Source organism: Phocoena phocoena, chromosome 19, assembly GCF_963924675.1.
Source record: "Phocoena phocoena chromosome 19, mPhoPho1.1, whole genome shotgun sequence".
In the NCBI taxonomy this organism is placed as follows: domain Eukaryota; kingdom Metazoa; phylum Chordata; class Mammalia; order Artiodactyla; family Phocoenidae; genus Phocoena; species Phocoena phocoena.
Window position 1 is genome coordinate 17,621,736 of NC_089237.1, and position 26,728 is coordinate 17,648,463.

The 26,728-nt window shown below is 48.6% G+C and overlaps 1 protein-coding gene across 1 annotated transcript; it reads right to left on the reverse strand.

Annotated features, from left to right (window-relative positions):
• Nucleotides 1-74: 74 nt before the first annotated feature.
• DBF4B (DBF4B-CDC7 kinase regulatory subunit) lies at nucleotides 75-26,326 on the reverse strand. The gene is made up of 14 exons (XM_065897968.1): nucleotides 26,299-26,326; nucleotides 25,669-25,860; nucleotides 25,115-25,177; nucleotides 17,621-17,763; nucleotides 14,203-14,388; nucleotides 13,530-13,580; nucleotides 12,653-12,740; nucleotides 11,399-11,472; nucleotides 9,373-9,406; nucleotides 7,881-7,926; nucleotides 5,458-5,574; nucleotides 2,109-2,217; nucleotides 1,846-1,970; nucleotides 75-1,014 (listed from the first exon to the last, which is right to left on the reverse strand). Exons 1-14 carry the CDS (start codon nucleotides 26,324-26,326, stop codon nucleotides 75-77), a joined length of 2,196 nt encoding a protein of 731 aa, XP_065754040.1.
• Nucleotides 26,327-26,728: the final 402 nt, after the last annotated feature.

Here is a 26,728-nt window from a genome sequence, read left to right on the forward strand (position 1 = left end):
GCAGCACTCGGCAGAGGTGGAACTTGCCCTGAGTCAGGAGCTGTCTGGTCCCAGAGCTGCGTGCCTGGGGGGACTCACAGGAGTAGTTCTCTGTTGGCACTGGGCTGGGGTTGGGACTGGGAGACAGGGAGAGGCTGGGGGGTCCAGGACCATCGGGAGCGGCTGGCCCCCCGGCTGGCTGGAAGGGGCGGGGGCAGAGAGGTAGCCTGGCTCTCTGCAGGTCCTCCTGGGGTCTGTGTGCCCGCAGCTGAGTGCAGGTGGGCTGGCAGCTGGCCTGAAGCTGCGGGGCCGCCGGGGAGCTGCTCAGCCTGCTGGGAGACAGGGCCAGAGCCTGCGCACTCAGAATCCTTAGATCCTGGGGGCCATCCTCCCCCAGGCCAGGGGGCCTGTGTGGCCCAGAACTCTGCTGGCCTGTCTGTGGGCTGCCCGGGAAAGGGGCCCGGGAGGGACAGGCAGGTCTGCTGGTGGCACACGGGCTGGAGGGAGGCCAGAGGCCTGGGCTCATGGCCTGGAAGGGGAAGGGAGGGAAGATGCTTGCCACTGGTTGTCCTGGTGCCACAGGGGCTGGGGGCTCTCGGGACGAAGAATGAGGCCTGTGGCCAGGACACCCCTGGCCTCTTCTCGGCATTGCCACTGGGGAACTGAACCTTCCGCTTGTGGCCAACAAGTGCCAGGTCTGGGCCAGAGGAGAGTTCAGCAAATCCAGAGCTGGTCAGCAGGCACTGGTAAGCAGGGCTCCTGGACACTGGTGTCTCTTGGGGGTCCACAGAGACATCAGCCGACCCTCCCAGCTCCTGGTGGCTTGCTATTGGTCCAGGGATCTTGCCAGCCTCCACAGGTTCAGCTGGTGCTTTCATGCCGTCCACTGTCCCATCTTGCTCTGAGGCACCTGGGGCCTGGTGATCGTCTTCTTTCCTCCTCCTGGGAGATGCTGCCCTGAGATAGGACGGCTGGCTGGGAGGCGGAGTCTCAGGACACGGAGGGTCACAATCCGAAGCCAAGGAGCCTGGCTGCCTGTGGGGATAAAAGCACCCAGCGGGCCATAGCGTTCAACTCCAGAGCAGGTGGCAAGCTGGGGTCCCCCTGGGCTGAGGCTGGGGCCGAGGGCAGAGCGGGGGCCTTCTGTGTTCCGGTTGTGCTGAAGACAGCTGGCCACTCTGGGTCCCTGTGAGAGGCCCGTTCTTGGCTCTGCGGCCTGTGCTCGGGGCTGGCCGGAGGAACAGGTTAGAGGCTGTTCCGTTTATTAACTTCACACAGGAGGCTGTGCCCTTTGGTGGCTAGAGAAAGCAGCACAGGTCCCGGGTGTCCAACCTAAGCCCAGGGAGGCTGCCCGGGGTGGAGACTTGGGGTGGGAGGTGAAGCCACAGCTCCTTGGTGGGCAGCAGGGGGAAGCTGGGGCTCAGAGGGCCCTGGGGTTCTGCTGAGTCCCCTGCAGTCCTTTCTGGGGGTGAACGTCGAGAGAAGCATTAAGATCCTCCTCTTCACCCACCTGGGAAGGACCCAGGAACCCCCTCCCCACTTCTAGGAGGCAGAAAGGCCCACGACCAGGCACATGGCGGGAAACAGCAGCTGAACGGCTCCTCCTGTGCCCCTAACTGTGGCGATGCCCGGGCGTTAAAAAGGGAGCCATACTCTGATCGGGGCCCATCCTGATCTGATCAGCTGACGCCACAAATGGAGGTCTTCCCCCACCCCAACCCCCCGGAAACAAACGGACAGGAGATGGCGGGAAAGAAAGGGAAGGGACGCCATAGCCTGGTCCCTGCTGCCGCCAACCTGAGGGTCCTTCCCACCTCAGGGTGGTCGTGCCCGCCACCCGCAGCAGGGCGGCACGGCGGCGCTCACCCGGGGAGGCTGGCCTGGAAGGGGATGTCCGCGAAGCTGTGGCTCAGCTGGGCGATGATCCGATCCACTTCGGCGTACGGGCGGGCTTCCAGGGCAAAGCCCTGGTGCTGGGGGCTCTGAAGATGCTGCCCAGGGTGAGAGGAGGCAGGGACATTAGACCAGACCAGGGCGGGAGACAAGCGGACCAGGTGGGAGAGACCGGGCGGGGCAGGCGGCCTCAGGACAGGCTGGGAGCTGCTGCGTGTGGTGGGGAAGGAGCTCACCCCGCGCAGCTCCTCGAAGGCCTCTTGGCAGCACTCGCAGTACCCCTTCTTCCTCCTGGGCACCGTGCAGGCGGCCGATCGCCGGCTTGGCTCCTGGTCCCTGGCTTCTCTGGCGAGGGGACAGGGTGGGGGAAAGCGGTCACTGCTGGGGCCCTCAGAGCAGGAACTGCTGCTCCGGGGCCTGGAGCCCAGACCAGGGCAGGGGTGGACCAAAATGGCCAGAGCCGGGCAGGCACAGGCTGGCCTGCCTACACTTGGCTTCAGGAGAGGCAGCAAGGAAGGCGAGGCCTCCCTGTGAGTACCCCTTCTTAGCTCTGTCCTGTCCCTGCCCCCACATCTCAAACCACAGGTGAGGACGGCTGATGACTGGCAGCAAGAATCCCTGAGGACATTCCAGCTCTGCGCGCACACCCAAACCCATGTTCATTTGACCCGCACAGCTGCACCTTCACTGAGGACTTTCACATCTTTCTCGAACCTGACCTCTCCTCTGAATTTCAGTCCTGTATTTTTTTTTTGAGTTTTTTTTTTTTAATTGAAGTATAGCTCATTTGCAATGTTGTGTTAGTTTCTGCTATAGAGCAAAGTGATTCAGTTTATATATATGTGTGTGTGTATTTTTTCTTTTTCATACCCTTTTCCATTATGGTTTATTATAGGATAGTGAATATAGTTGCCTGTGCTATACAGTAGGACCTTCTTGTTTATCTATTTTATATACAGTAGTTTGTATCTGTGAATCCCAAACTCCTAAATTATCCCTCCTCCACCCCCTTTCCCCTTTGGTAACCATAAGTTTGTTTTCTATGTCTGAGTCTGTTTCTATTTTGTAAGTAAATTCATCTGTATTATTCTTTAGACTCAACATATAAGTGCTATCATGTGGTATTTGTCTTTCTCTACCTGATTTACTTCACTTAGTATGATAATCTCTAGGTCCACCTATGTTGCTGCAAATGGCATTATTTCAGTGTCTTTTATGGCTGAGCAGTATTCCACTGTGTGTGTGTGTGTGTGTGTGTGTGTGTGTGTGTGTGTACATCACATCTTCTTTAGCCATTCATCTGTCGATGGCCATTTAGGTTGCTTCCATGTCTTGGGACTGATGGATCATATGGCATCAAAACTAAAACTCTATTTTTAGTTTTTTAAGGAAACTCCATACTGTTTTCCACAGTGGCTACACCAATTTACATTCCCACCAACAGTACAGGAGGGTTCCCTTCCCTCCACACCCTCTCCAGCATTTATAATTTGTAGTCAGTCCTGCATTTTTAACAGCCTGTAGGGTATTGGTATTTGGCCGTCCCAGCAAACTCAACGGGTCCAAAATATTCCCCTAAGGACTTTCTAAGTATGACACAAAACCCAGGAAACAGAAAAAAGCTGAAAAATTCAACTACATGCAATTTTTAAAAATATATGCATGGCAGAAAACATAAACAAAGTTAAAACACAAACCATAAACTGGGGAGGACATTTATAACTAATAACATAGCAAAGGGCTCGTTTCTCTGAAACACAAAGGGCTCCTTACAAATCAGTAAGTAATCAATAACTGAATAGAAAAGTGGGCAAAGGATATGAAAAAGGTTTACACAAAAAGAAATTCAAATGATCAAACACAGGAAAACACACTTCAGCTCATTCATAAAAAGAAAAAAAATTAAAATTACAATTACACTGAGATACGGTTTTTAATCTATAAGATTGGCCGAAGTCAACAGGTCTGACAGCTCACAGTATTAGCCAAGGGGATGGGGAAACGGGCTCTGGTCCAGTGCGGGTGACAGTGTACCCTGGCATCACCTCCATGAAAAGCAATTTGGCCGCATTTCTCAAAATTACAAATGTAAGCACCCTTTGACCTGGCATTTCCACTTTTAGGAATTTATCCCTCAAATATGCTTGAACAGTCACAAATTTACTCTGAACAAGACGACTCCCTGCAGCACTGTTTATGATAGCCAAAGACTGGAAATCATCTACGTGTCTGTTAAATAAAATACAGCAAATCCATACCATGGGATACCCTGCAGCCATTAAAGGGAATGAAGATGCTTTTTAGGTACTAATAGAAATTAATCTAAGATATATTAAGTGGAAAAGCAAGATCCAGCACAGGGAAGAATATTGTGAGAAGAGGGAACAAAGGATACACAATGTATTTATGTCCATAAACTCTCTCTGGAGAGAGACTCACAGTCTGGAGATTGGGGGATGGGTGTAGAATATAGGTTTTTCACTTTAAACCCTTTGTAACTCTTGAATTTTGAACCAAAATATAACAATTTTAAAATTAAAAAAAAATTTAACATTTCCTCCCACAGATTTTCTATGCACACCCCCAGAACGCTGTGCTACCCCCTCTCTGTTCCTCACATCGGGTCACCAAAGCTTCACTGCTTCACTGTCTTCCCTTTACAACCTGTCGGCTCCTCTGCCATCCCCAGGCCATCCCAGGCCGAGCACCCCGCCCAGGCCCAGCCCGGGCAGCCTCGTGACTTCCTCTCTGCTGTCCCTTGCACCTTCTGGGAAAGGGATGAGGGGCACCTGGACTTCACCCCAGCCTGTTCTTGCCTTCCTCTGCTTTCCATCTACTGCCACATTCCCTTTCTGTTTTTCTTACCATTAGCACTGTTTCCTGATCACGTGGCCCTTTTCTGCTGGTGGAAGCCACAGGTCCTCCTTGGCCCTGGGGACCCTCGGGCTGAACATCTGCCTTCTATTCTCCTGGTCTGTAAACTAACCCTGCGGCCCACAAGTTAGAAAGGGGCTGAGAAGGTGTCCAGGCCATCACCCGAACCACCTTCCTTCTGTGATTTGGTCAGTGAAGGTTCAAACTCTCACCCATCTGCAGAGTAGGAATACCGACCAGCATACAAGCCACTCTGGACCACATGGTGTGGCAGGTCCCCCAGATCCCCTGCCCCCATGTTTAGCCCAAAAGGCCTCGAACTTTGATGTGCACTGAAATCACATGGGGAGCCCACGAACATGCAGGTTTGGGGGCTCCATCACCAGAGACTGTGATTCTGTGAGTGTGGAGTCCAGGACCCTGCATTTTTAAAGGGACCCCAGGGGACTCTGATGAAGGTGGTCTATAATTCGAGTTTCAGAAAACGGCCTCTTGCCCTCTGGACACAAGTCAAATTCTTCAGTATGGATGGAAAGCACCAAATAAAATGGATGAACACTCCTGGTGTCTCTCTTCTCTGGGCTAAGTTCCCGGAATAGACCTCGCCTAAGGAGCTAACACATGGCCATTCCCAAATCTGACCAGCAGGCCCAACGGGGAGGACTTTGGCCTGGAACCAGCTCTTGGTACTCAGGAACCAGAAAGACCCACCTGGTATGGTGTGAGATGCCCGGAGTCGTCGGGGCCTCAAAGGGACTTGCGTCTTTGGGTCCCAGAAAAGAAATTTCGGGAAAGGATTTAAACTGATGGTGGAAAGGACGAAACTTCCTGAAACACAGAAAACTTCCACTTTGACTACAGTGGGGAAGTGGAAAGGGTGAGGAAGGGGGGCTGGCCCAACTCCCGAGAATTCCACTCTCACCTGCCCAACTTTTAAATTCTAGAACAATGCTCTCATCTGCCTTACTAGGTTAGATTAATATTTTAAATTAACACTCTTCCTGTCTACTTTCCAAGACTGTTTACACTTACTGCCTCCCCTGAATCCTGTAACCTCTGAGCTGAGCGGGACAACGGTGTTACCCTGTTTTACACAAGAGGAAACAAAGCCCAAAAGGTTTTGTGACTTGCCCGAGGGCTCACAACCCATAAGTGGCCAGGTCCAGATGGGAAGCCACGTCTCCCAAATCCTGATCTAGTTCCTCCCATCTTTTCATTTTGTTTCTCGATCTTCACGTGACCTCTGAGGACTCTAGCCTGGCAGAATCTAAATGCAAGGATGTTTAACCCAGAGCAGTGATCTTCCTGTTCCATGAAGAGGAACATCTCTGCTCTGGGCTGGTCCTTTGTACTATCTGAGGGGTGGTGCTCTGGAAGGAAGAGAGGCACAGTGAAGGTTCTGGATAGTCAGACCTACACTGAGTGGTTTGGGGGGTTTGCTTCAAGTTGCTCACGTTCAGGAGACTTTCAGAGCCAGATCTGGCGATCTGTGGATACTCAGCAAACCCTGGGCACACCGTGTTGGGTTGCAGTGGCCGGTACTCCAGAGGAGAGCAAGCCCTGGGTTGCTGGGTGGCACAGTAAGAGCCCCGTGGGCTCAGGAGTGAATTAACAAATGAGTCTTCTCGGGGACTTCCCTGGTGGTCCAGTGGTTAAGACTCGGCGCTTCCACTGCAGGGGGCTCGGGTTCAATCCCTGGTCGGGGAACTAAGATCCTACAAGCCATGCGGCACAGCCAAAAAAAAAAGTCTTCTTGGACCCTGAAGGAGAAGGAGGCGCCCTTCACAGTCCTGCTACCCGCCTTTCGCCTCCTCCATGTTTCTTTGTTCCTGCTTAGGAGTCTGGAAAGTTGAGTTTGGTGTGGCTATGCTGGGCTTTGAAGACCGCCTGCTTTAGAACCACACATAAAAAAGGATCGTGAGAAAGCTCAGCTCCACTTGGATCTTGCCTACGATGCCAGGGGCACACAAACCCATGTACCCTGCTCCGGTTACCAGTGACACGGCCTGTGCATGCCGTGTGCAGAGATACTGAGGCCCTGGTGGTGTCTCAGCCACTGCGTTGGAGTCATGACTACTTGACTTAGCTGGTTGTGAAGGGGCTGAGTGCGAAGGACGTGCCTCCCGGCCCACTGGAACAGCAGACGAGAGGGCATCCTTCCATCCCTGTGTTCTTTCTACTGGCTTTCGAGCTGCCAGAACCAACTCTGTACTGTGTACCGGTGCCATCTGGAGGACGGGCAGGCAGGCCAGGCTCCTGGGCCTGGGTCTCTAGCTGGCCTACCTGAGCTGAGGGACACAGAGAATTCTGGTGCAGGAGTTGCTGCTGGGTACATGTGGGCTTTTTCTCTTTTAAAAAAACTTTTTGGGTTAATTCTAGATTCTCACAGACTCCTGATCTAGTTTCTATGGAAGAGTCAGTGGTAACCCAGGTGGCTAACAGCTCATCAGGTTATCATCAATGTGACCTTCCTGCTCTAGGTAAGAAGGGGCCCTCGTGGGGGCAGACAGGGCAGAGTGGAGAGGGTGCCCGGCTGGATGTGGATTCTAGCTTTGGGCTAAGATTCATTAGGAAAGTGGCCGTGTTCATGTCCCTTAATTTCTCTGACCTCACTTTCCCCACTGGGAAGAGAATGGACTCTCCTCATGCCAGTTTTACCCAGGGCTGTCACAAGATAACATGTACCAGGAAAGGGTTTTACACAGCCAGACAGAAAGGCTTCATCAAGTACAAGGTGATCTGACAAGGGAACCCCAATATCACCCCAGAGATCTTCACTTCATCCAAGACGGTACTAGCACTAATACCAGCAATGATTCGGTATTGTCAGTGTACATGTGGGGGGAAACGAGGAGCAAAACTGAGCCCGGATGGGACACCATGGACTCACAAAAGCAGAGCATTAAAAGGAGGGAATTCACACACAGGATCATTGACCTCTGACTTATGACCAAGAGGAGTGCTGGCTGGGCACGGTGCCTCCTGAGAGGCACCGTGTGAGACTTTTCCATGACAGAGGGGACAAAGGGGCTTCCAGGGAAGACAAAAGTGCAGGGCTGAGGGGCTCCATGTCCCCATGGCAGCTTGGGGCCCCCGAGTACCTCTCCTCCATGTGTGTCTGGTGGCCCACTCACCTGCTCTCATCTTCGACTTTGAGGAACGGTGCCTTCAGTCTGGCCACTGGAAGGAAGAGTGTGCCCGTTAGCCATCTGTCTGCTCCGGTGTGGGGCCTGAGCTCTACATGCAGGAAATGCTCAGGGAGGTGAGGCTCTGCCAAAGCCTAAAAGGCTCTCGGAGCTGGAACACTCGCCGCCCCGAGGTGCGCCTTTCCATTTGCAGAGCGAGGCACCCACTCTTAATTCCTCCAGCCTCTACCTGGGAGAGAGGCAGCAACTCTTGCGGGGAGAGGCTGCAGGGTGCCCGGGGTCCTAGGAGTGGGTGCTGGAGGCTGTCAACCTCGACCGTCAGAAACTTGGCTGCGTGGGAGAAACCTAGCCCCTGTTGATTTCTGCTAAAAGCCTCAGCTCCTTCCCAGACCTTTACTCCTGGTGTCTCAGAATCCCAAGGGGCCTGAGAACAGCTCCTAGACAGAATTCTCCATGAGGATCCTGGGTTTTTTTGAGGGGAGGAGCAGTGAGGAAGGGAGCTAAAGAGTGTTTCGAGGTCTTGGCAGAAGGGCAGGAAAAAAACATCAAAAGTGAAATCTGGTTCCTGAAAAAAACAGGGCAAAGGGGTGCTGAGAAGACAGATTTGGAGTCAATTAATCAAGAGATTCATCCCCTACTAGCTGCCTATCTGCACAGTTTACAGACTCTCTTAGGCATTATAAACCACTTCCACGCTCCCACAATGACCGGAAGTCCTGTCAAAGGGGAAGCCAAGGCACTGGAAGCCTGGGCAGAACCAAATCCCCAAAGAGGCTGGCCCCTCTCAGCTCCCAGACCCGCTCCAGGCCACCAGTGCCCAAACAGAAGCAGCCTTTCTCCTTGCGAAGCAGCAGATCCCATTAATTGCTTTTTGGGGCGACCTCTCGTCTTTCTAATTAACTGAGGCAGTGATTAAAATCAATTCCCCTACAGATTTCCTTGGATTTCAAACGTGAGAGGTGCCAAGTGACTTTTCTTAGCTCCTGTTTGTGCACGAATAAATGCCACTTAAAGAGCATCTCTGGGAGGAACATCCAGGGGGAGAAACTCTCCTGCTGTCCAAGAGGAGCCGGGCCTATCATTCTGCCTCTCTGTCAGTTTCAGGGAGTCTGGCATTTCTGCAAGTGGTAGGCAACTGTCAAAGTGCCCACCCCAAACTGCTCCTGAATCAGAAGGAAAAGGATGCTGAACTGCGATCAGTGACCGGGAACAGCCAGAGGATGCAGGAGCCAGAGCGACCGCCTGAGGTCTTGGCTCTAAAGAGAAGGCCCAGCCCAGCAGCCCGGGACTCGCTCATGGAGGCCTCTCTCCCACCACTCTCCGCTCCGAAGCTCAGGCCCTGGAAACACGATGGGGCCATACAACCTGGACTTGCTTCCTGCCGCAGAAAAGTGAGCAGATGCTGCCACAGAGGGAGTCGTGGGGAAGCATTTAGGGAGGGAAGGATGGCAATTAAATGAGGAAGAGCTATCACACTGACCTTTCCGTGTTCTTGACTCTGCTGGACATGTTCCCTAAATGGAAAGGGAAAATAGGTTAAGGATGTGAGGCAGCCGGGGGGAGGGGGGGGTCGAGGAACTGGGCCCAGTGAGCCGAGTTGCCACCAGTCTGCCCCACTTAGCTTCCTGCCCACGGCTGGACTGTGAGCTGGAGCAGACCTCAGCACCACGGCTCCCTCCACCTCCCCAGGGACTTGAAGTGTGGTGAACTCTGTGCGTGAATCTCAACGGCAGCTGACTTTGTACAGGGAATGCAGGGCAGAGCAAAGAGCAAGGGCTAGGGGGCCGATGTGCGGAGTTCCCACTTAACTCTTTGGATGTGGCACAGATGAAATTCCAGCAGGTAACAGACCTGACGCAGAGTAGGTGCTTGCTAACGGCAGCCTGTATTTTCTAGGCATGGCTACCATTTCAGGGCAGCTGATAGGAAAAGGGTGAAGACAACACCTCTTGCTTACGGTGCCCTACCTTGCATACCCTGACTGTGTTTGTCAAAACCGACTTTTAGGGGACTTCCGTGGTGGCACAGTGGTTAGGAATCCGCCTGCCGATGCAGGGGACACAGGTTTGAGCCCTGGTCCGGGAAGATCCCACATGCTGAGGAGCAGCTAAGCCCGTGCGCCACAACTACTGAGCTTGTGCTCTAGAGCCTGCAAGTCACAACTACTGAGCCCATGTGCCACAACTACTGAAGCCCGTGCGCCTAGAGCCCGTGCTCCACAACAAGAGAAGCCACTGCGATGAGAAGTCTGTGCACCACCACAAGGAGTAGCCCCCGCTTGTTGCAACTAGAGAAAGCCCGCATGCAGCAACGAAGGCCCATGCAGCCAAAAATAAATAAATAAAATAAACAAAAAAACCCACAACAAACCAACTTTTAGGCCAAGGTCAAACAAAGCTAATATTAAAAACCAAATGGAACAAGTTTTTAAAAATCAGTTAAAGAGTTGGGAGGGTGCGGATAGGATGAGAGATCCAATGGCTCCATGACTGTCTGCGCCTCTGGGCCCGAGGAGGTTCCAGATTCTCCTCCAGGCCACACTGCCGGGGCAAACACAGCCCAAAGAAGCCTTCCACCTGCCCTCACCTATTAGCAGATTGCACCCAGAACTTGCTCCGAAAGGGTCCCAAGTAACTACAAAAGAGATTATTAAGCAAACAAAGTAAAAATACTATGTATTCGCGTAAAAGGGGGGAATTTTGACGTATCTGCTTGTAGATGCTTGGAGTCCTGGAAGGACATTTGAGAAACTATTCACATTGTGGACCTCAGGGAGGGAGCTCGGTGGCAGGGGAGCAGGAGTTGGAGGGGAACGAGACTTTCATTGTATACTTTTCCCAAATGCGAGCAATGTAAATCTACGTAGCAGCGGCGCCAAGACCCTAAAGATGCCCAAACCAGAGGGGCTGGGGCGAGGGGCGTCGAGGCTGAGCACGCCATCTGGTTTGGATGTGGTTCTGCTCCTGGGTATCAGGCCCTGGATGGACCTGTAGGGCTTAACTTTTCCTCGGATTCAGGCTGGGTGAACACCCCGTGGCTTTAAATCAGCCCGGCTCTCTTGACGTGATACACATCAATTTCTAACTCCAGCAAAGGAAGGAAAAGCCAAACAAGAATTGGGAATATGGCAGCTACTTCCAACACCATCACCCCACTGCCGCCACCCGTGCAATCTGTAGGCTCATTCCCGGGCCAAGAGCCATCCTCAGAAGGGCAGGCTGGCCAGCAGGCCAGGAGTGTTTATGTTTTATCCAGGCCAGGACTACCCGCAGGCAGTCCACAGCCCAGGCTGCAACGAATGCCTCAGTGTAGCATGGGGGATGCGCAGGTAGCACAGGGAAGAGAGAAGACAGGGCAACGCAGGGCTGTGAGCACCAGGGATGAGCTGACCGAGAGGCCGAGCTCCTCTCGGTCGAGGCCAGAAGGAGGTGGCTGGAGTGGGTCCTGGGTTTACCAGCGTTGTCACAGACTTTACTGTTGCCCTTCAGTTCAGGGGAATGACCTACCTCTGGCTCCTTTGGCCCTTGCTTCTTCACACATGGCGCGTCAAGAGACAGCTGCTGTACGTGCATCACCATCGCTGTGGAGGAAACAGAGGGCTGCAGCCAAGGCTCCCTCTCCTCATCTCCCCAGCACAGCCCCACCGTGGGGCTGGGGGACTAAACTTCTCACCCGGCCTGGCGTGCTGGATCACACCAGCCTTGCCTGCCACCTTCTGGCTACGTGTCATCTCTGCACCTGCTGATAATAAAAGAGAGGGCTGGGTCCTCTATCCCTGGAAAAGTACCTAAGCTGGCTTCATGCTCCTTTGGAGCACTGAATACAAGTCTTGAACAGGAGGTGCCTTATGACCCATAAAGAGCTTTAAGGTACTACTGAAGAGCGGCTTCTGTGGGGGAGACCAAGCCATGGCAGTTTCTCAGATGCACCCTTAGGTGGCAGACCCAGCAGGGGCTACACATGCTGCGGCTTCTCAAATACACGGAAGGCAGGAAATTAGATCAAGTCAGAAATGGCCGGTTTTCCAGCGGCGATGGAACCCCCCAGCACCCCAGACCAGGATCTTCCCCAGCACAGTTCCCGACCACCCGCACCCCCCCCAACCGACCACAGATCTAGGGCTGGATCTGGACCATCCCCCTTCAATGGGTCAGAGAAAAAACCCCAGACTCAAAGTGCAGCTGGGTGTGAGGGCTGGCTGCAGATTCAAGACAGCTATTCTCATGTAAATTTACTATAACCTGCAAACAGGTGGTTATAGTGTGAGGCAACCCTAGAGGAAAGAACGAACATGAAATTTAGTTGAGCCAAAATAGGTGGGAATGTGAGCCACACTATTCACTCCTGGTGAGACTATGGATAATTTACTTAATCCACTCTCTGAGGCTCAATTTCCTCATCTGTACAATGGGCAGAAGACTGCGGTGAGGAGGATTAAATAAGGCGATTCCTAGCACAGCGGAAATACCTGATAAGGGGTCATGGATATTAGGATTTGTTTCTTATTTGTAAAACAGGATCGTCACAGCAGCTGAGGAGGGCTGTCCGGTGGGTTAAACAAAGCAGCCTCCCCAGCGCCCGCGCTCTGCTACTGCTCGTGCTGCTCCCCACGCCCTACCCCCCGCCGTAGCAGAGCCGCACGGTAAGTAACTGAGGACATCTGGCTTCAACTAGGACACGGCTCCGGTCCCCATCACAGCCGAGGTTCCCAGACAAAGTTGGCAACCCTCCCCTCCGCAGGCCCCGGGCAGGAAGGGTACCGTCCACGTGGAGAATCCGCACTCCCCAGGAGCGGGCGTTGCTCAGGAGGCTGCTGCCGCGCCCGCCACCGCCTCCGCCGCTGCTGCCCTGGAAAGACAAGCCAAGTCAGGCAGGAGCATGAGACCCCCCAAGGCCTGAACACAAGGGGACAGGCTGGCCTGGCTTCTGGGAGCCCCGGGTCATCCACGTGCGGGGTTGTTGTGTGGGGCGGGGCGGACAGGGGCGAGAGCACAGGGCCTGGACAGTTGATCCCAACCCCTGGGAAGACCCTCTCCTCTGCACGGGCTGGCCACATGGGGAGGGCACGGACTGCTGATCTGCCTATAGGCTCTGCTCTGGCCACCTTGGGACCAGAAGGACACAATAAACACCAGTGACAGTCACCATCATCGAGCAGGAAACTACGCTGGCTGGCCGAGTCCGGCGACACCACCCTCCCGCGTCACAGCCACAGCCAAGGCGCCCATTGATGGCACCTGAACTACTCCTTTGCAAGGTCACCTTAACTCCTCCTCCTGCCACTTCACTGTAATGGCCCTGGATTCTCACAAAAAGGATAAACAGCTACTTGTGAAAGCCGTACAAAGTCTGACACGTGCCACAGCGTTTCTCCCAAGTTCTCTTGGGAGGCCCTGGAGCTGGAAAGATCATGGAGTCAAATCCTGGCTCTACCACCTCCACCCTGGGTGACTCTGGGCAGATTACTTAACTTCTCTGAGCCCCACTTCCTTGTTTGTAAGGAGAAAATCTCGACAATTCTACACATCTGCCTGGGTGTGCCTTTTGTGTTAGTGCTTCAGAAGAACCTCCGGAGGCAAGGCTGACTCCGTCCCTGTGCCAGAGACACCGGCCTCCAGCCCATCCCCCTCAGCTCACCTGGTTCCTGATGGCCTTCTGCAGGAGCTCCTTCCCTCTGCTCAGAGGCACCTGGCGGAAGAGAGGAGCCATGGGGGCAGCTGTGGAGACCACCTGTGCACAAACAGATGTTTCCACGGGGGCTGGCAAGGACGTCTGGGAGTCACATCCCTCGGAAAGCTGGGAGCAGTGACAGCTGAGGAGTGGCAGAAGTGAGAGCCCGGAGAACCTTCCAGAGGTAAAGGTAAAGCCACACTCAAGTTCAGGTCACCCACAGGGAGCTGCAGCCCAGGCAGCTTGGAGCCTGGTGAAGGGCATTCTGAATTCACCCAAGATCAAGCGTTACAAATGTCCTGAGACCTCTCTTGAAGAGCCCGCACTCCCCAGCAGACAAGCTTCGGCCAATCCAACAAGCCCTCTCTGGTTTACAGAGGACGCTCCTACCGCTTCTGAGCCTCAGACTCTGAAGTCCCAGAAAAAGTGACCGTGTATCACAGAAGGGAGGGCATGGGGATAGCATGTCGCTGAGGTGTGTGGATCCAGAGCTGTGATAAGACAGTTTCAGCCCCTGAATTCAAATATGAGATTAAAATAAACCAGATGAAACTAAAACCAGAAACTGCCGGAGCGGGCTCACCGAGGCCTGCTTCCTTCGTTTATCAGACCCACACCTCCTTCCCCACGAGGTTCTTACCGAGTCCACAGCTTTCTGTGCGGGGCTGGCACGGCTGCCTTTTGGGTTGGCTACGGACAGTGTTTCCACTCTGACCTCGCTGGGGCTGGGGCAGCCTCTGTGACTTGTCCCGCTGCTCTCGACCTTTGCCTCCCTGCGGCTGGACACGATGTAACTTACTTCTTTGCTCAGAAACCCCTCAATTACCTGAAACCAGATCACAGAGGTGGCTAAAACCCAAAAGGCAGAAGTAGAATCATCAATATCGAGAGGTAGGGGAAGGAAATCTTGGCTGCCAGAAGTTCTAGAATCAATGTCTTTAAATAGACCAAATGCAGTTCAGTGCCAGGCCCCCAAGAAGACATCATCCTGAAATACAACAGGGTTTACATATATATATATATATATATATAAAACACAGGTTCTTGTCTCCAGAACTGCAGCTCCTCCTGACCCAGCAGCAGAAGCCTGGAGGCTCTGAGTATTTGACTAGTTTGAGTTTGCATGGAGTGAGAGCACACTGAAGTGATCGGAGAAGATAAGAACTTGGCTAAGCCATGATTTTGCTGTGAAGATACACTGGGACATCCAGACGCTGCATCGGTAATCTTGACCACCCTACCAAAAGGAGCCTGAAACAAAAATGGGTTTTGGCTATGACTCAGCTGCCTAAATACCTGCTCATCCTACCTGTGAGCCCGTCACGGCACTGAGAGGCTCTGACTCATCTTGCATCCCAAGAACCCAACACAGTGCCAGAAACGCAATGACAAAACTCATGTCTGTGGGAAGAAGAAAAGACGGAAATGAGCAGTAGTGAGCTGGCAAATGCTTAATGACCAACTCTCCGGGTGAAAAAACCCGCTTTGTAGCATCTGCCGATTTCTGTGGGGTTAAGATACTACTGTGGCTGATTGCAAGCTACCAGATGACATCAACGAATGTGGAACTGGAAAGAGATGGTAACAATTGGTTCCCGTGAGCCAGTAGCTGCCAGCTCCAGCACACCTGTGAAAGTAAGGATGGATGATCTCTCTGAAGTGTGACTGGATGAGAAACCTGACACTTAGGTTTAAAAAAAAAGTTTAGGTTCCTCAAAAAGCTAAACATGGATTACCACATGACCCAGCAATTCTGCTCCGAGGTATACACCCAACAGAATTGAAAACAGGGACTCGAATGGATGCTTGTTCACCAATGTTCACTGCAGCATTATTCATAATAGCTAAAAAGCAGAAACAACCGGAGTGTCCATCAATGGATGAATAGATAAGCAAAATGTGGTTTATCCATACAATGGAGCATTATTCAGCCATGAGAAAGAAGTGAAGCTCTGATCTATTCTACAACATGGGTGAACCTTGAAAACTTTATGCTAAAGTGTAATAAGCCAGACACAAAAGGACAAACATCAGTGATTCCACTGATATGAGGTATCTAGAATGGGCAAATTCAGAAACATAATGTAGATTCGCGCTACGGGGGCTAGGGGGAGGTGAAATGGGAAGTTACTGCTTAAAGGTTACAGAGTTTCTGTTTGGAGTGAAAAAAGTTTTGGAAACAGATAGTGATGGTTATACAACAGGATGAATATAATTAATGCCAATGAACTTAAAAGAATGAATTTATAAATGGTTAAAAAGGCATATTTTATGTCATATACATTTTATCACAATTTTAAAAAATCTTTAAAGCTATGGCTTGAAGGAGTGTGCCTATCTTCTGTAATATGGCAAAAAGATGATTTCAGGGCCACACGTTCCTCCCATCCCAACAAACCCACTCCTTTGACTTTGCTGTTCCTCCCATCAGGAGATGGAGCCTATCTGTCCACTCCCTTGAATTGGACTCCTTTTGACCAACAGAATGTGATGAAAGTAATACGTGTGAGTTCTACAGCCTCAAGAGACCTTATAGCTTCTCCCTTCATCTTCTGGGAAAGCTGCCCTAAGACCACCTTGTACATTAGCTGGTCTAGCTCACTGTATGTACATATGATGGTGTATATACATATGACGTATGTAAGACACTTCTCATACAATGTATGAGAAGTCACATAGAGGCAGCCAGCACCAACAGCCAGCTGTGTGAGTGAGGTCATCTCTGGTCCTTCCAGCCCAGCTGACCCTGCAGCCGAACGCAGCTGCAGGTGTGAGCCCTTATGAAACCAGCAGAGAAAGCACTCAGCCAGTACACAGAACAGTGAGAAACAATAAATAGTTTTAAGCCTAAGTTCTGGGGTGGTTTTTTACACAGCAAAGGCTAAATGAAAGAACAGACTGAAAGTTCAACATGTAATTTTGGGCTGGTTTGGGTGTATAATCATCATTCTGTCCATCCCCATTGCTGAGTTTCTATATCCCTGAGTTTCCATTCGTTTGATGGCAAAGAGCCTCTGCATTCTGATCCTATTCATGCAATTTCCCCAGTTACCTGCCTCTTTTGGGCCAAGTGTTACCATCCTATTTTCTAAACACAGAAATACCCCTGTCAACCCCTTACTAAAAGTACTGTATGATGTGCTCTAGAAAATATTGTAATGGACTCAGATACAGCAAATGCTTTTACCCAAGTTGTTCACCACAGTACTATTTATAAGAGCTAAAATTCAGAAATAATCTAAATGCCCATAGGTTAACTGTTAAATAAATTAATAATTTACTCAAAAGGATATTATATACTCATTACAAAGAATGTCCATAAGGGGTAAGAATGATAGGAAAGTGCTAATGCTTTAAGGTTATGGGCAAAAAGTTGGTAATCAAAAATGTATTCATGATCATAGCCACACAGAAAATAAGCATTAAATAAAATAAAGTAGATGAGTGGTTATACAGGGTTGGGAGTGTTGAGGGAAATGGGGAGTGACTGATGATAGGCATAGGTCTTTTTTTGGGGGGGGCTGATGAAAATGTTCTAGAATTGACTGTGTAATCACACAATTTGCACATCTCTGTGAATACACTAAGAACCATTGAACTGTATATTTTAAATGGGTGAATTGTATGGTATGTGAATTATATCTCAATAAAGCCACGAGAGAGAGAGAGAGAGAGAGAGAGAGAGAGAGAGAGAGAGAGAGAAGAGAAGAGAAGAGAAGGGAAGGGGAGGGGAGGGGAGGGGAGGGGAGGGGAGGGGAGGGGAGGGGAGGGGAGGGAAGGGAGAAATGAATCCACAAGAAAATAAATATATCACAATGATGGTTGTTACTTGAACAGTTCCATGTTCTCCAAAGTCTCTAGAATGAACAGATATTACTTTTCCAATTAGGGAACAAATTTAACTTTATTTTTAAAAAATGGTTTATACTTAAATTGCTTGGGAAAATGTAGTGATACCCCTGAAAATACCTGGAGGTCACAGATATAATCCCTCTCCAGCTCCTGCCCTACAACGCACAAAGGCACATGGTACCACAGGAGAGAAGCAGGTTACATACCCCACCCAGCTGCTGGATGGCCCCCGTCAAAAACTGGAGGTTCTTGCCAGCGGGCAGATCCAAGTAAAAGGACTTTCCAGAAAAGGGCTGCCTCCCAGCATCCGGTGAGCTCTTCTGGCATTTTCCCAGACAACTGGAAACTCCTAGCTGAGCCCCTAGAAAACAACAACAAAGGGGAGCAAAGTGAGAAGCCTGAGGTAAGAGAGAGTCCTGCAGGTCAGTCAGCCCTCGCAAACAGCCCCCGCATCATGGCACCTGGCCAGGCCTCGGGCACCCATCCACCAAGGTGGACGTGAGACTTGTGTTCCTGTCCTCGGGAAGCCCAGATGCGGAGAAACCCAACCCTCATACATGGATGGTGGGAATGTAAAATGGTGCAGCCACTTTAGAAAACAGTGTGGCAGTTTCTCAAAAGGTTAAGTATAGAGTTAACACGAAACCCAGCAATTCCACTCCTAGGCATACCCCCAGGAGAAATGAAAACATACTTCCAAATAAAACTTGGGCAAGAATGTTCACAGCAGCATTATTCATTTTGGCCCCAAAGTGGAAACAATTCAAATGTAAATAAAATGGTAGGCAAAATGTGGTCTATCCATACGATGGAATATTATTTGGCAATAAAAACAAATGAACTGTGGACACAGGCTACAGCAACAGGCTACAGTTCTGAACCTCAGAAATACGCTGAGTAAGAAAAGCCTGACACAAAAGACCACATACTGTAAATTATATTTTTATGAAATGTTCAGAAAAGGAAAATTAGAGACAGAAATTAGATTAGTGGCTGCTTAGGGCTGGGGGTGGGGATGAGGAGTGTTTGCAAACTGGCATGAGGTTCTTTCTGGGGTGATGGAAATATTCTGCAATTAGATTGTTGTGTTAATTGCACAACTCTGTAAATTACCTAAAAAGCATTGCAAGTGTACATTTGCAACAAATGAATTTTACAGTATGTAAATTATAACTCGATCAAGCTAAAAAAACCCCACCTCAATGAACATACCTTTGAGAATTGTGCATTTCATTGTATACACGTTTTACATTAAAAGGAAAAAAACTACAAACAAGTATGGAATTCTGGTCAATGAAATGCATGCTGAATTATTATAATGTCTACAAATTACTTGAAGTGTATCAAAAAAAGATGGACAGATATGTGATAAAACAAATGTATTAAAATGTCAGTCATAGGGAATTCCCAGTGGTTAGGACTTGGTGCTTTCACAGCCAGGGCATGTGTTCATACCCTGGTCAGGGAACTAAGATCCCAAAACCCGCGTGGTGCGGCCAAAAAAACAACAAAACAAAACAAACAAAAACACATACACACACACACACAAAACAAATAAAATGTCAATGGTAAAATCTAAGTGGTGTGTCTGTGCTCACTGTTACTTTCGACTTTGTTGCAGGTTTGAAAACTTTCACAACAAAATGTTAACATTTGAAGAGATAAAAAGGATTCAAGAGAAGGTGGCAAATATTGAAGATAAGCACAGAAGTTCTAATATACAGATAATCAGAGTCTCTGAAGACAAAAACTAAAACAAACAAAAACACCCAGAATACTAAAAACTCTAAAATCTTTCCTGAAATAAAAATACATATTTGAAACTAACATATTGAAAGAGCATGACACATACTTCAAAAAATTGACCCAGAATAGCTGATACCAAGATATAGTTAGTAAAACTGCTGGACTTTAAATGAGGGGTTTGGACCTGATTTTATTTTTAAAAAATATTTATTTATTTATTTGGCTGCGCTGGGTCTTAGTTGCGGCACGCGGGATCTTCATTGCCGTGTGCGGGATCTTTTAGTCGAGGCATGCGGGATCTAGTTCCCTGGCCAGGGATTGAACCCGAGCGCCCTGCATTGGGAGCGCAGAGTCTTAGCCACTGGACCACCAGGGAAGTCCCATGGACCTGGTATTTTTTAAAATCTTCTAAAACTCTTCGATTCCATGAATTCCTGAATTTTTCCTATCTACCAGCCAGACAGACTTTTGATTGAACCTCCTCAGTTAAACCCTGCTTGCCCTGATGAGATACTGTTTCTCTTTCTCTGAGTTCCACATTACTGATTGTCTGTCCTCTTAGTATTTTCAGCTTCATATTCTTGTTTACTCACTCCTTCAGGTCCACCTCTGACCTCCCCAGTAGACTGGGAACTATTTTGGGAAGAGTCCTCTGACTTACACATCATTATCATTCCCATAATGCTTAAACCAGATCCTGCTCTCCCATCCTCAGCTGGCACCTGACCCTCAAGCACTTACCTTCTGGTCCCATAAACCACCCTTTTCCTGAAAGTCCTAGGTATATAGAGACAGAAAATACTGGAAAGTCAGCTTGGTATTTTACAGAAAAGGCCTTTGTTCTGAGTCCTGCCTCACCCTCCTACTAGCTGTGTAACCCTGGGTAAGTCACAATAATCTCACTTAGTGTCTATGAAACCCTATTTCCTCACTTCTGAAATAGTGATAATGATAAACACCCACCCTCACTGAGGAGCTATTCAAAACAGGCACCAACCATTCAGAATGGAGACTGGCCAGAAACATCTGATACAGCCATACCAGGAGTATGCGCTGAATGTCAGCCAGGGGAATTATTGTAACTGTAGCCAGTTTGGTTCCCTCCCCAAGGCCACCTTCTCCAGAAGGCTTTCTTTTTCTTTGCTTTTTTTAAAAAAAAAAATTAATTAATTAATTTATGGTTGCATTGGGTCTTTGTTGCTGCACGGGGGCTTTCTCTAGTTGTGGCGAGCGGGGCTACTCTTCGCTGTGGTGGCTTCTCTTTTTGCGAAGCACGGGCTCTAGGCATGCGGGCTTCAGTAGTTGTGGTTCTCGGGCTCTAGAGCACAGGCTCAGTAGTTGTGGCGCACGGGCTTAGTTGCTCCACGGCATGTGGGATCTTCCCAGACCAGGGCTCGAACCTGTGTCCCCTGCACTGGCAGGCAGGTTCTTAACCACTGTGCCACCAAGGAAGTCCCTCTTTTGCTTTCTATTGAGGTATAACTGACATACAACATTATATTAGTTCCAGGTGATACAACATAAAGATTCAACATTTGTATAGACGGCTTTCTCAGAATAAGCCCTTTTGACTTTCAAACAAGGCCTGTGACTTTCTCCACAGGACCTAATCCTAGGGAAGCCACTGAAGAGGGAATTAGATGGATGCCAGAGTCAGAAACGGGGGGCTGGGTGAACAGCAAGCCTAGAGCGGAATGCCAGGACTCACAGGAGGGTGAGACTGGAGAATGCCTTCTAGTTGTGCTCACTGGGTCACTGCCAGTGCCAGATGAGCAGCCCAGCACCAACCAGACACAGTAGGGCAACATCAGGGCAGTGGTGGAGCCTACCTTGGGGTGAATATGCTTGTGCGTGAAAGAGAAACAGTTAACAAGAGGTCAAGATGGCACGAATGAGCCTCCCTCCCTTGCCCCATCCATTTGGTTAGTTTGGTAATTATATCTCAAGGAAACAGTTCTTGCAAATGAGTAGTACAAAGCAACATGTGTGTACTGGGGGGCTCTGAATGCTGCTGCAAAGGGGGGGGTGACTGAGTCCACACTGGAACCAGGGGCTCCCCACCTTGGGGTGGTTTTCCTCTTCTATCCAACCCCCAAGCCCTAAACTCAAAGGAGGGGCATAACATGAGAACCTAAGCTTTTGCATCTTCTTCCAGGAGCACATTACCAATCAGAGTGGCTAACAGTCTCAAGAGAACATTAGCTTCTAAGAAAATATGAGGCAACTGAAGAAAGCAAGTACTATAAAAGATGCTTTCTCTGGTATAGGTTGTCTTTCTCTCATAAGTAATGGACCAGACAGAAAAAAGAATTTTAAAGCATAATAAATATCCTCAAGACGGCAAGGAGCATACTAGAAACATAAAATAGGAACAGCAGGTAAAGAAAAGAAGTAATTGGAGATAATGGACGTAAAAATATAATAGTTAAAAAAACCCTCAAATATTAAAAAAAAAACATCCAATTTAAAAATGGGCCATGAACAGACATTTCTCCAAAGATATACAAATGGCCAATAAGCACATGAAAAGATGCACAAAGTCATCAGCCATTAGGAAAATGCAAATTGAAACCACAAAGAGATACCACTTTATACCCACTAGGATGGCTTTAACAAAAAAAGACAGATAATAACAAGTGTTGGTGAGAACATAGAGAAATTGGAACCCTCGTTCTTTGCTGGTGGGAATGTAAAATGGTGCAGCCAATTGGAAAAGTCTGTCAGTTCCTCAAAAGGTTACACAGAGAGTTACCATATGACCGAGCAACATGACTCTTAGGTACACTCATGGAAAAAAATATATGTCCACACGATAACCTGGAAACAAATGTCTACAGCAGTATTATTCATAATAGCCAGAAAGTGGAAACTCATGTCCATCAACCGTTGAATGGATAAAATGTGGTAATCCACACAACAGAATAATATTCAACAATAAAAGGGAATGTTGTATGTCAATTGTACCTCAATAAAAAATTTTTTTAATTAAAAAAAAGGGAATGGGGCTTCCCTGGTGGCACAGTGGTTGAGAGTCTGTCTGCCGATGCAGAGGACACGGGTTCGTGCCCCGGTCCAGGAAGATCCCACATGCCGCGGAGCGGCTGGGCCCGTGAGCCATGGCCGCTGAGCCTGCACTCTGCAACGGGAGAGACCACAACAGTGAGGGGCCCGCGTACCGCAAAAAAACCCCACAAAAAAACCATCATCAAACATTAGCTCACACTCCAACATTAAAAAACACACAAAGAAAACAAACCATCATGGATAAGAATCAGCAGAAATTAAAGACAGCAAGATTGGATCCCCAAGAGCTTCAAACAGAATGATCAGGCATAGACTATAAAATAAGTATTTAAATGATTAAATACTTAAATTTTATTAAAATAAGTATTTACAATGCTGGGGGAAAATAAATGTCAACTTTGAATTTTACATCTGATTAAATAAAGAATGAGGGTAAACTAAACACATTTTTTAAACAAAAGCCCAAACAGTTTATCATCAACCAATTATTACTAAAGGACTTCTAAAAGGTATACTTTGGAAAGAAGGAAACTGAACCCAGAAGGAAGGACTGAAATGTCCCCAAACTGGTAAAAATATGTATAAATCTAAACAATCACTGACTGTGTAAAACAATCATAATGACGACTAATTCGGAAGTAAAAAGGAGAGACAATAATAACAGCAGTATTGTTGCTAGACAGCAATCATGCTAGATGGGGTAGGGGTGGTTCAGAGCACATGGGGTCTAGGCCCTTGCAGTCAGTGTGCAGGACGAGGGTGGAAATACTGACAACATCAGACTTTGCCACAGCACAGTGGAAGCTAAAAGATGAAAAGTGTCTTCAAAACTCAGAGAAAACTATTTCCAACCTAGAACTCTTTATGTGGCATAAAGAACTGTCATACCTACAAGGTCTCAAAAACTTTACTTGTCACATACCCTTTCTCAGGAAGCTATACTAGAAGATGTACTCACCCAAAATGAGGATGTAAACAAAGAGAGGAAAATATGGAATTTAGAACACAGGGAACCCTACAGAGGAAAGCGGCAAAGGGAATTCCACAGAATGATGAAGGGAGAGCCTAGGATGGAATCAGTGCAACAGGCCTAGTGCAGAGCTGGACCAGACTGTAGTACTAAGACAAATGGTCTCAGGAGGTATGTCCCCCACAAAGAAGAAACTGATTCTCTGATGAGCTTGAAAGTATTGAGAGAAGGTTTATATTTTTGGTTTATATTTAGACATGAATTAGTGATCCATACACAGAAAACAAAGCTTACTTCGGTTTGCTATATGGCTCAGCTAATATCATCATAATGTAAATACAAAAATGACAACAAAAATTACTACATATATATTGGGGGAATGGGAGGAGAGGAGGGAAATGTGTATGTGTTTATGTGTGATGTAGAGGAGAGGGGGCCAGAAAAATCTCTTTATCCTCTATATCAGAAAGTCAATAGATATAATTGAAAATTGAAAACAACAAAAGCAGTATGATCTCGCTATTTAGAAATAAGAAGGTAATACTAGAAGAAATAGCTAAAAGAGCATAAATGGTTGTACCCTAGGGAGTGGGAATCAGGAGTTATGAAAGGGGGAGCAACTCCCACTCGTGTGTGTGTGTGTGTGTGTGTGTGTGTGTGTGTGTGTGAGACATACCTTGGCCTTTTAAACTGTGCAAGCATAGGGACTTCCCTGGTGGTGCAGTGCTTAAGAATCCGCCTGCCAATGCAGGGGACATGGGTTCAAGCCCTGGTCCGGGAAGATCCCACATGCTGCGGAGCAACTAAGCCCGTGTGCCACAACTATTGAGTCTGCACTCCAGAGCCCGTGAGTCACAACTACTGACCCTGCGAGCCACAACTACTGAAGCCTGTGCACCTAGTGCCTGTGCTCCGCAACAAGAGAAGCCACTGCAATGAGAAGCCCTCGCACCGCAATGAAGGGTAGCCCCCGCTTGCCCCAACTAGAGAAAGCCTGCGTGCAGCAACAAAGACCCAACGCAGCCAAAAATAAATAATAGATAAATTAAAAAAAATAAACTGTGTAAGCATAAAACTGTAATTTTTGTTTTCATTTCTCATAATTTTATTTTTATGAAAACTAAAACCCTCCAAAATTCACACATGGTTATGGTATAGTGAATTTTAAGAACAAATATAAAGAGGATAATCTTAAATCTTCTACAGAGAAAAGCAGGTCACAAACTAAGTAACAAGAATCAGATCGACATCAATTTTCAACAGCACCTGCTTTTTGCAAGAAGAAACCACCGTCATTTTTCAATGTGTTGAAGGAAAAAAAACTTTGACTCAAGAATTTTAATACAAGGGTGAAATAAACATGTTCTCAGGCATACAAGCCTCAGAAAGGTTATCACATAAAGCCCCCTTTTGAAAACACTCTTGGAGAAAGTTCATCAGCAAAAAGAGAAATAGATCCAGAAGAAAGCAACAGACACGGGAAGGGAGAGTAAATAATTTAGTGAGGTGTATCACTGTTTGAAAGGCAACAAACAAATGGCATATGTGTAACAATCCAGGACTCAAACTAGATGATGCTAAGAGGGGAGAAGGCAGTACCGAGGGAAGTGACTACATGCTGGAATACTTATCTAATTGGGTGGGGCCGTTTATCGATAACTTTAAGAATTGTATGGTAAAAATAACCATGGATACGGGTTTTATAAGTTAATAATTAGCAAGTCTTCTAATCTTATTCATAATATCTGACTGAAAGCTCTTGTTTGACCTTTATCATGAATTCCTAAATGATCCATGACATCCCTCAACACATACTCCACTCCCCCACTCCCCCTCCGCCACACAAAGTAATTAGAAAACCTTAAGAGAACTAACATTTCTCGGCCTTTTCTTCCCAAGAGACTCTGGGGCGGGAGTTGCAACTGTGACCTCGCATCCCTAGGTTTGACCTGTTACCCACCTAGGTCCGGAGCCCGGAGCCTACTCTCAGCCATTGAACTCTCCAGTTCAAGGCAATCGTCGCCTGAAAAAGAAGGACAAAACAGCAGCTGAACCACCTTCACTAGCCTTCGACCTTCCATCATCCCCTCCTCCCGCCTCCCAAACCCCGCACAATTCCCATCGAGGGTCCCAGGAACCCCAAGACTCAACTCCATCCCAACCCATGTCCCCTCTCCATTCCCGCGCCTCCTTCTAGGTTCTTATCCCTCAGTCCCTCTGCCCGCTTTCACACTCTGCTCCCTCAACTCCCGTGGCCTCTTCGCCACCCCTTGTCTTACATTTCAATTCCCGTGCCTCCCTCCAGGCTCTTGTCCCCCCAGTCCTTCTGCCCCCTTTAGATCTCTATCCCTTCTATTCCTGTGACCCCTTCTCGGTCCCTCTACTCTCCCCAGCTCCCGGACCTATCTGCTCCCCAATTCCTGTGCCCACTTCCCAACCCCGCACCCTTCTTTAACTCTTAGGACCCTTTCCGCCTTGCTTCTCACCCCTGCTTCCCCTTCCCGGCATCCGTACCCTTTCCCGGCTCCCTCCTCAAATTCTCGGCTCTTTCTCGGCCTCCGTACTCCTCTAAGGCCGCCGTATCACATTCGCGGGTTCCATGAGCTTTCAGCCTCCCGTGCGCCGGCTGTTTCTCTGCAACTATAACATCATTCTCTAGGTGCCCAGGGCCGCGGCTTCGGTTTAAATTTCCTGTCGTCTCCGCCTCTAAAATTACGTAAGAGCTGCGAGACTGCCCTACGGGGGCCCTGGGAGGACAATATTAACTCAGCAAACCTTTTCCCCCTTTCCCCTTCGTTTTCCGCTCTGTTCTCTATTTCTGTCTCTTCATGTATCGGCTTTTCATAGGCTGGAGATATTTTGAGGCTTAATAGCCAGCAAGCTGGAGACTAGCAGTAGCATCTTAGTGATTCTTCACACTAAGCTAGTTTGAAATTCCTAGGAGTTCAATAATAACTAACAAAATAAGCCTAAAGCTTATAGTTTACATAAAGATTTCACATACACACAATTTCATCTTCACATCTTTTGTCTCCCTTTTTCCACTTATCCAACCCCCCCCCAAAAAAAATTCTCAAAAGTGGTGTCTCCATTCCTCACTTCCCTTCGTTTCTTCAACTCACCCAATTAGAGTTTGATCCTCACCCCTCCACTTATCAACTGTGACTTGCATTTTCCCCAATCCTATCTGACTTACAGAACATTGAAACAGCCTACTCCCTCCTTCTTGAAACACTTTCTTCTTTTTGCTTCCATTTCTACCCATTTTCATCTTACCTCAATGGCTCTTCAACCTCCTTTGCTGGATCCAAAGCCACTTCCATTTAAAAATGTTGGCGTAGGCCAAGGCTTTAGCCCTTAACCCTCAGCCCTCTTCTCTTCCCTATTAACACTTTCTCCCAAGGAGATCTCTTCCAACTCCATGGCCTTACAATTCAGCTCTATGCTAACGCCCAAGTTCTGACATCTCCCCAGATCTCCAGACATATATTAAGTACCTACTAGACATTTCCATTTAGGTGTAAAATAGGCATCTCAGGCTTAAGATGTTTAACATTTGTTCCACCCCCCCAAA

Coding starts and splice junctions, on each gene's coding strand:
- DBF4B (XM_065897968.1), bottom strand. CDS start 26,326: ATGCAAGTCACAGTTGATAAGTGGAGGG. Junction 25,178..25,668: donor GAGGAGGGAGCCGGGAAAGG/GTACGGATGCCG, acceptor CTTCTTTTTCAG/GCGACGATTGCCTTGAACTG. Junction 5,575..7,880: donor AAAGTCGAAGATGAGAGCAG/GTGAGTGGGCCA, acceptor TCTGTGTTTCAG/GAAGTTTCGTCCTTTCCACC.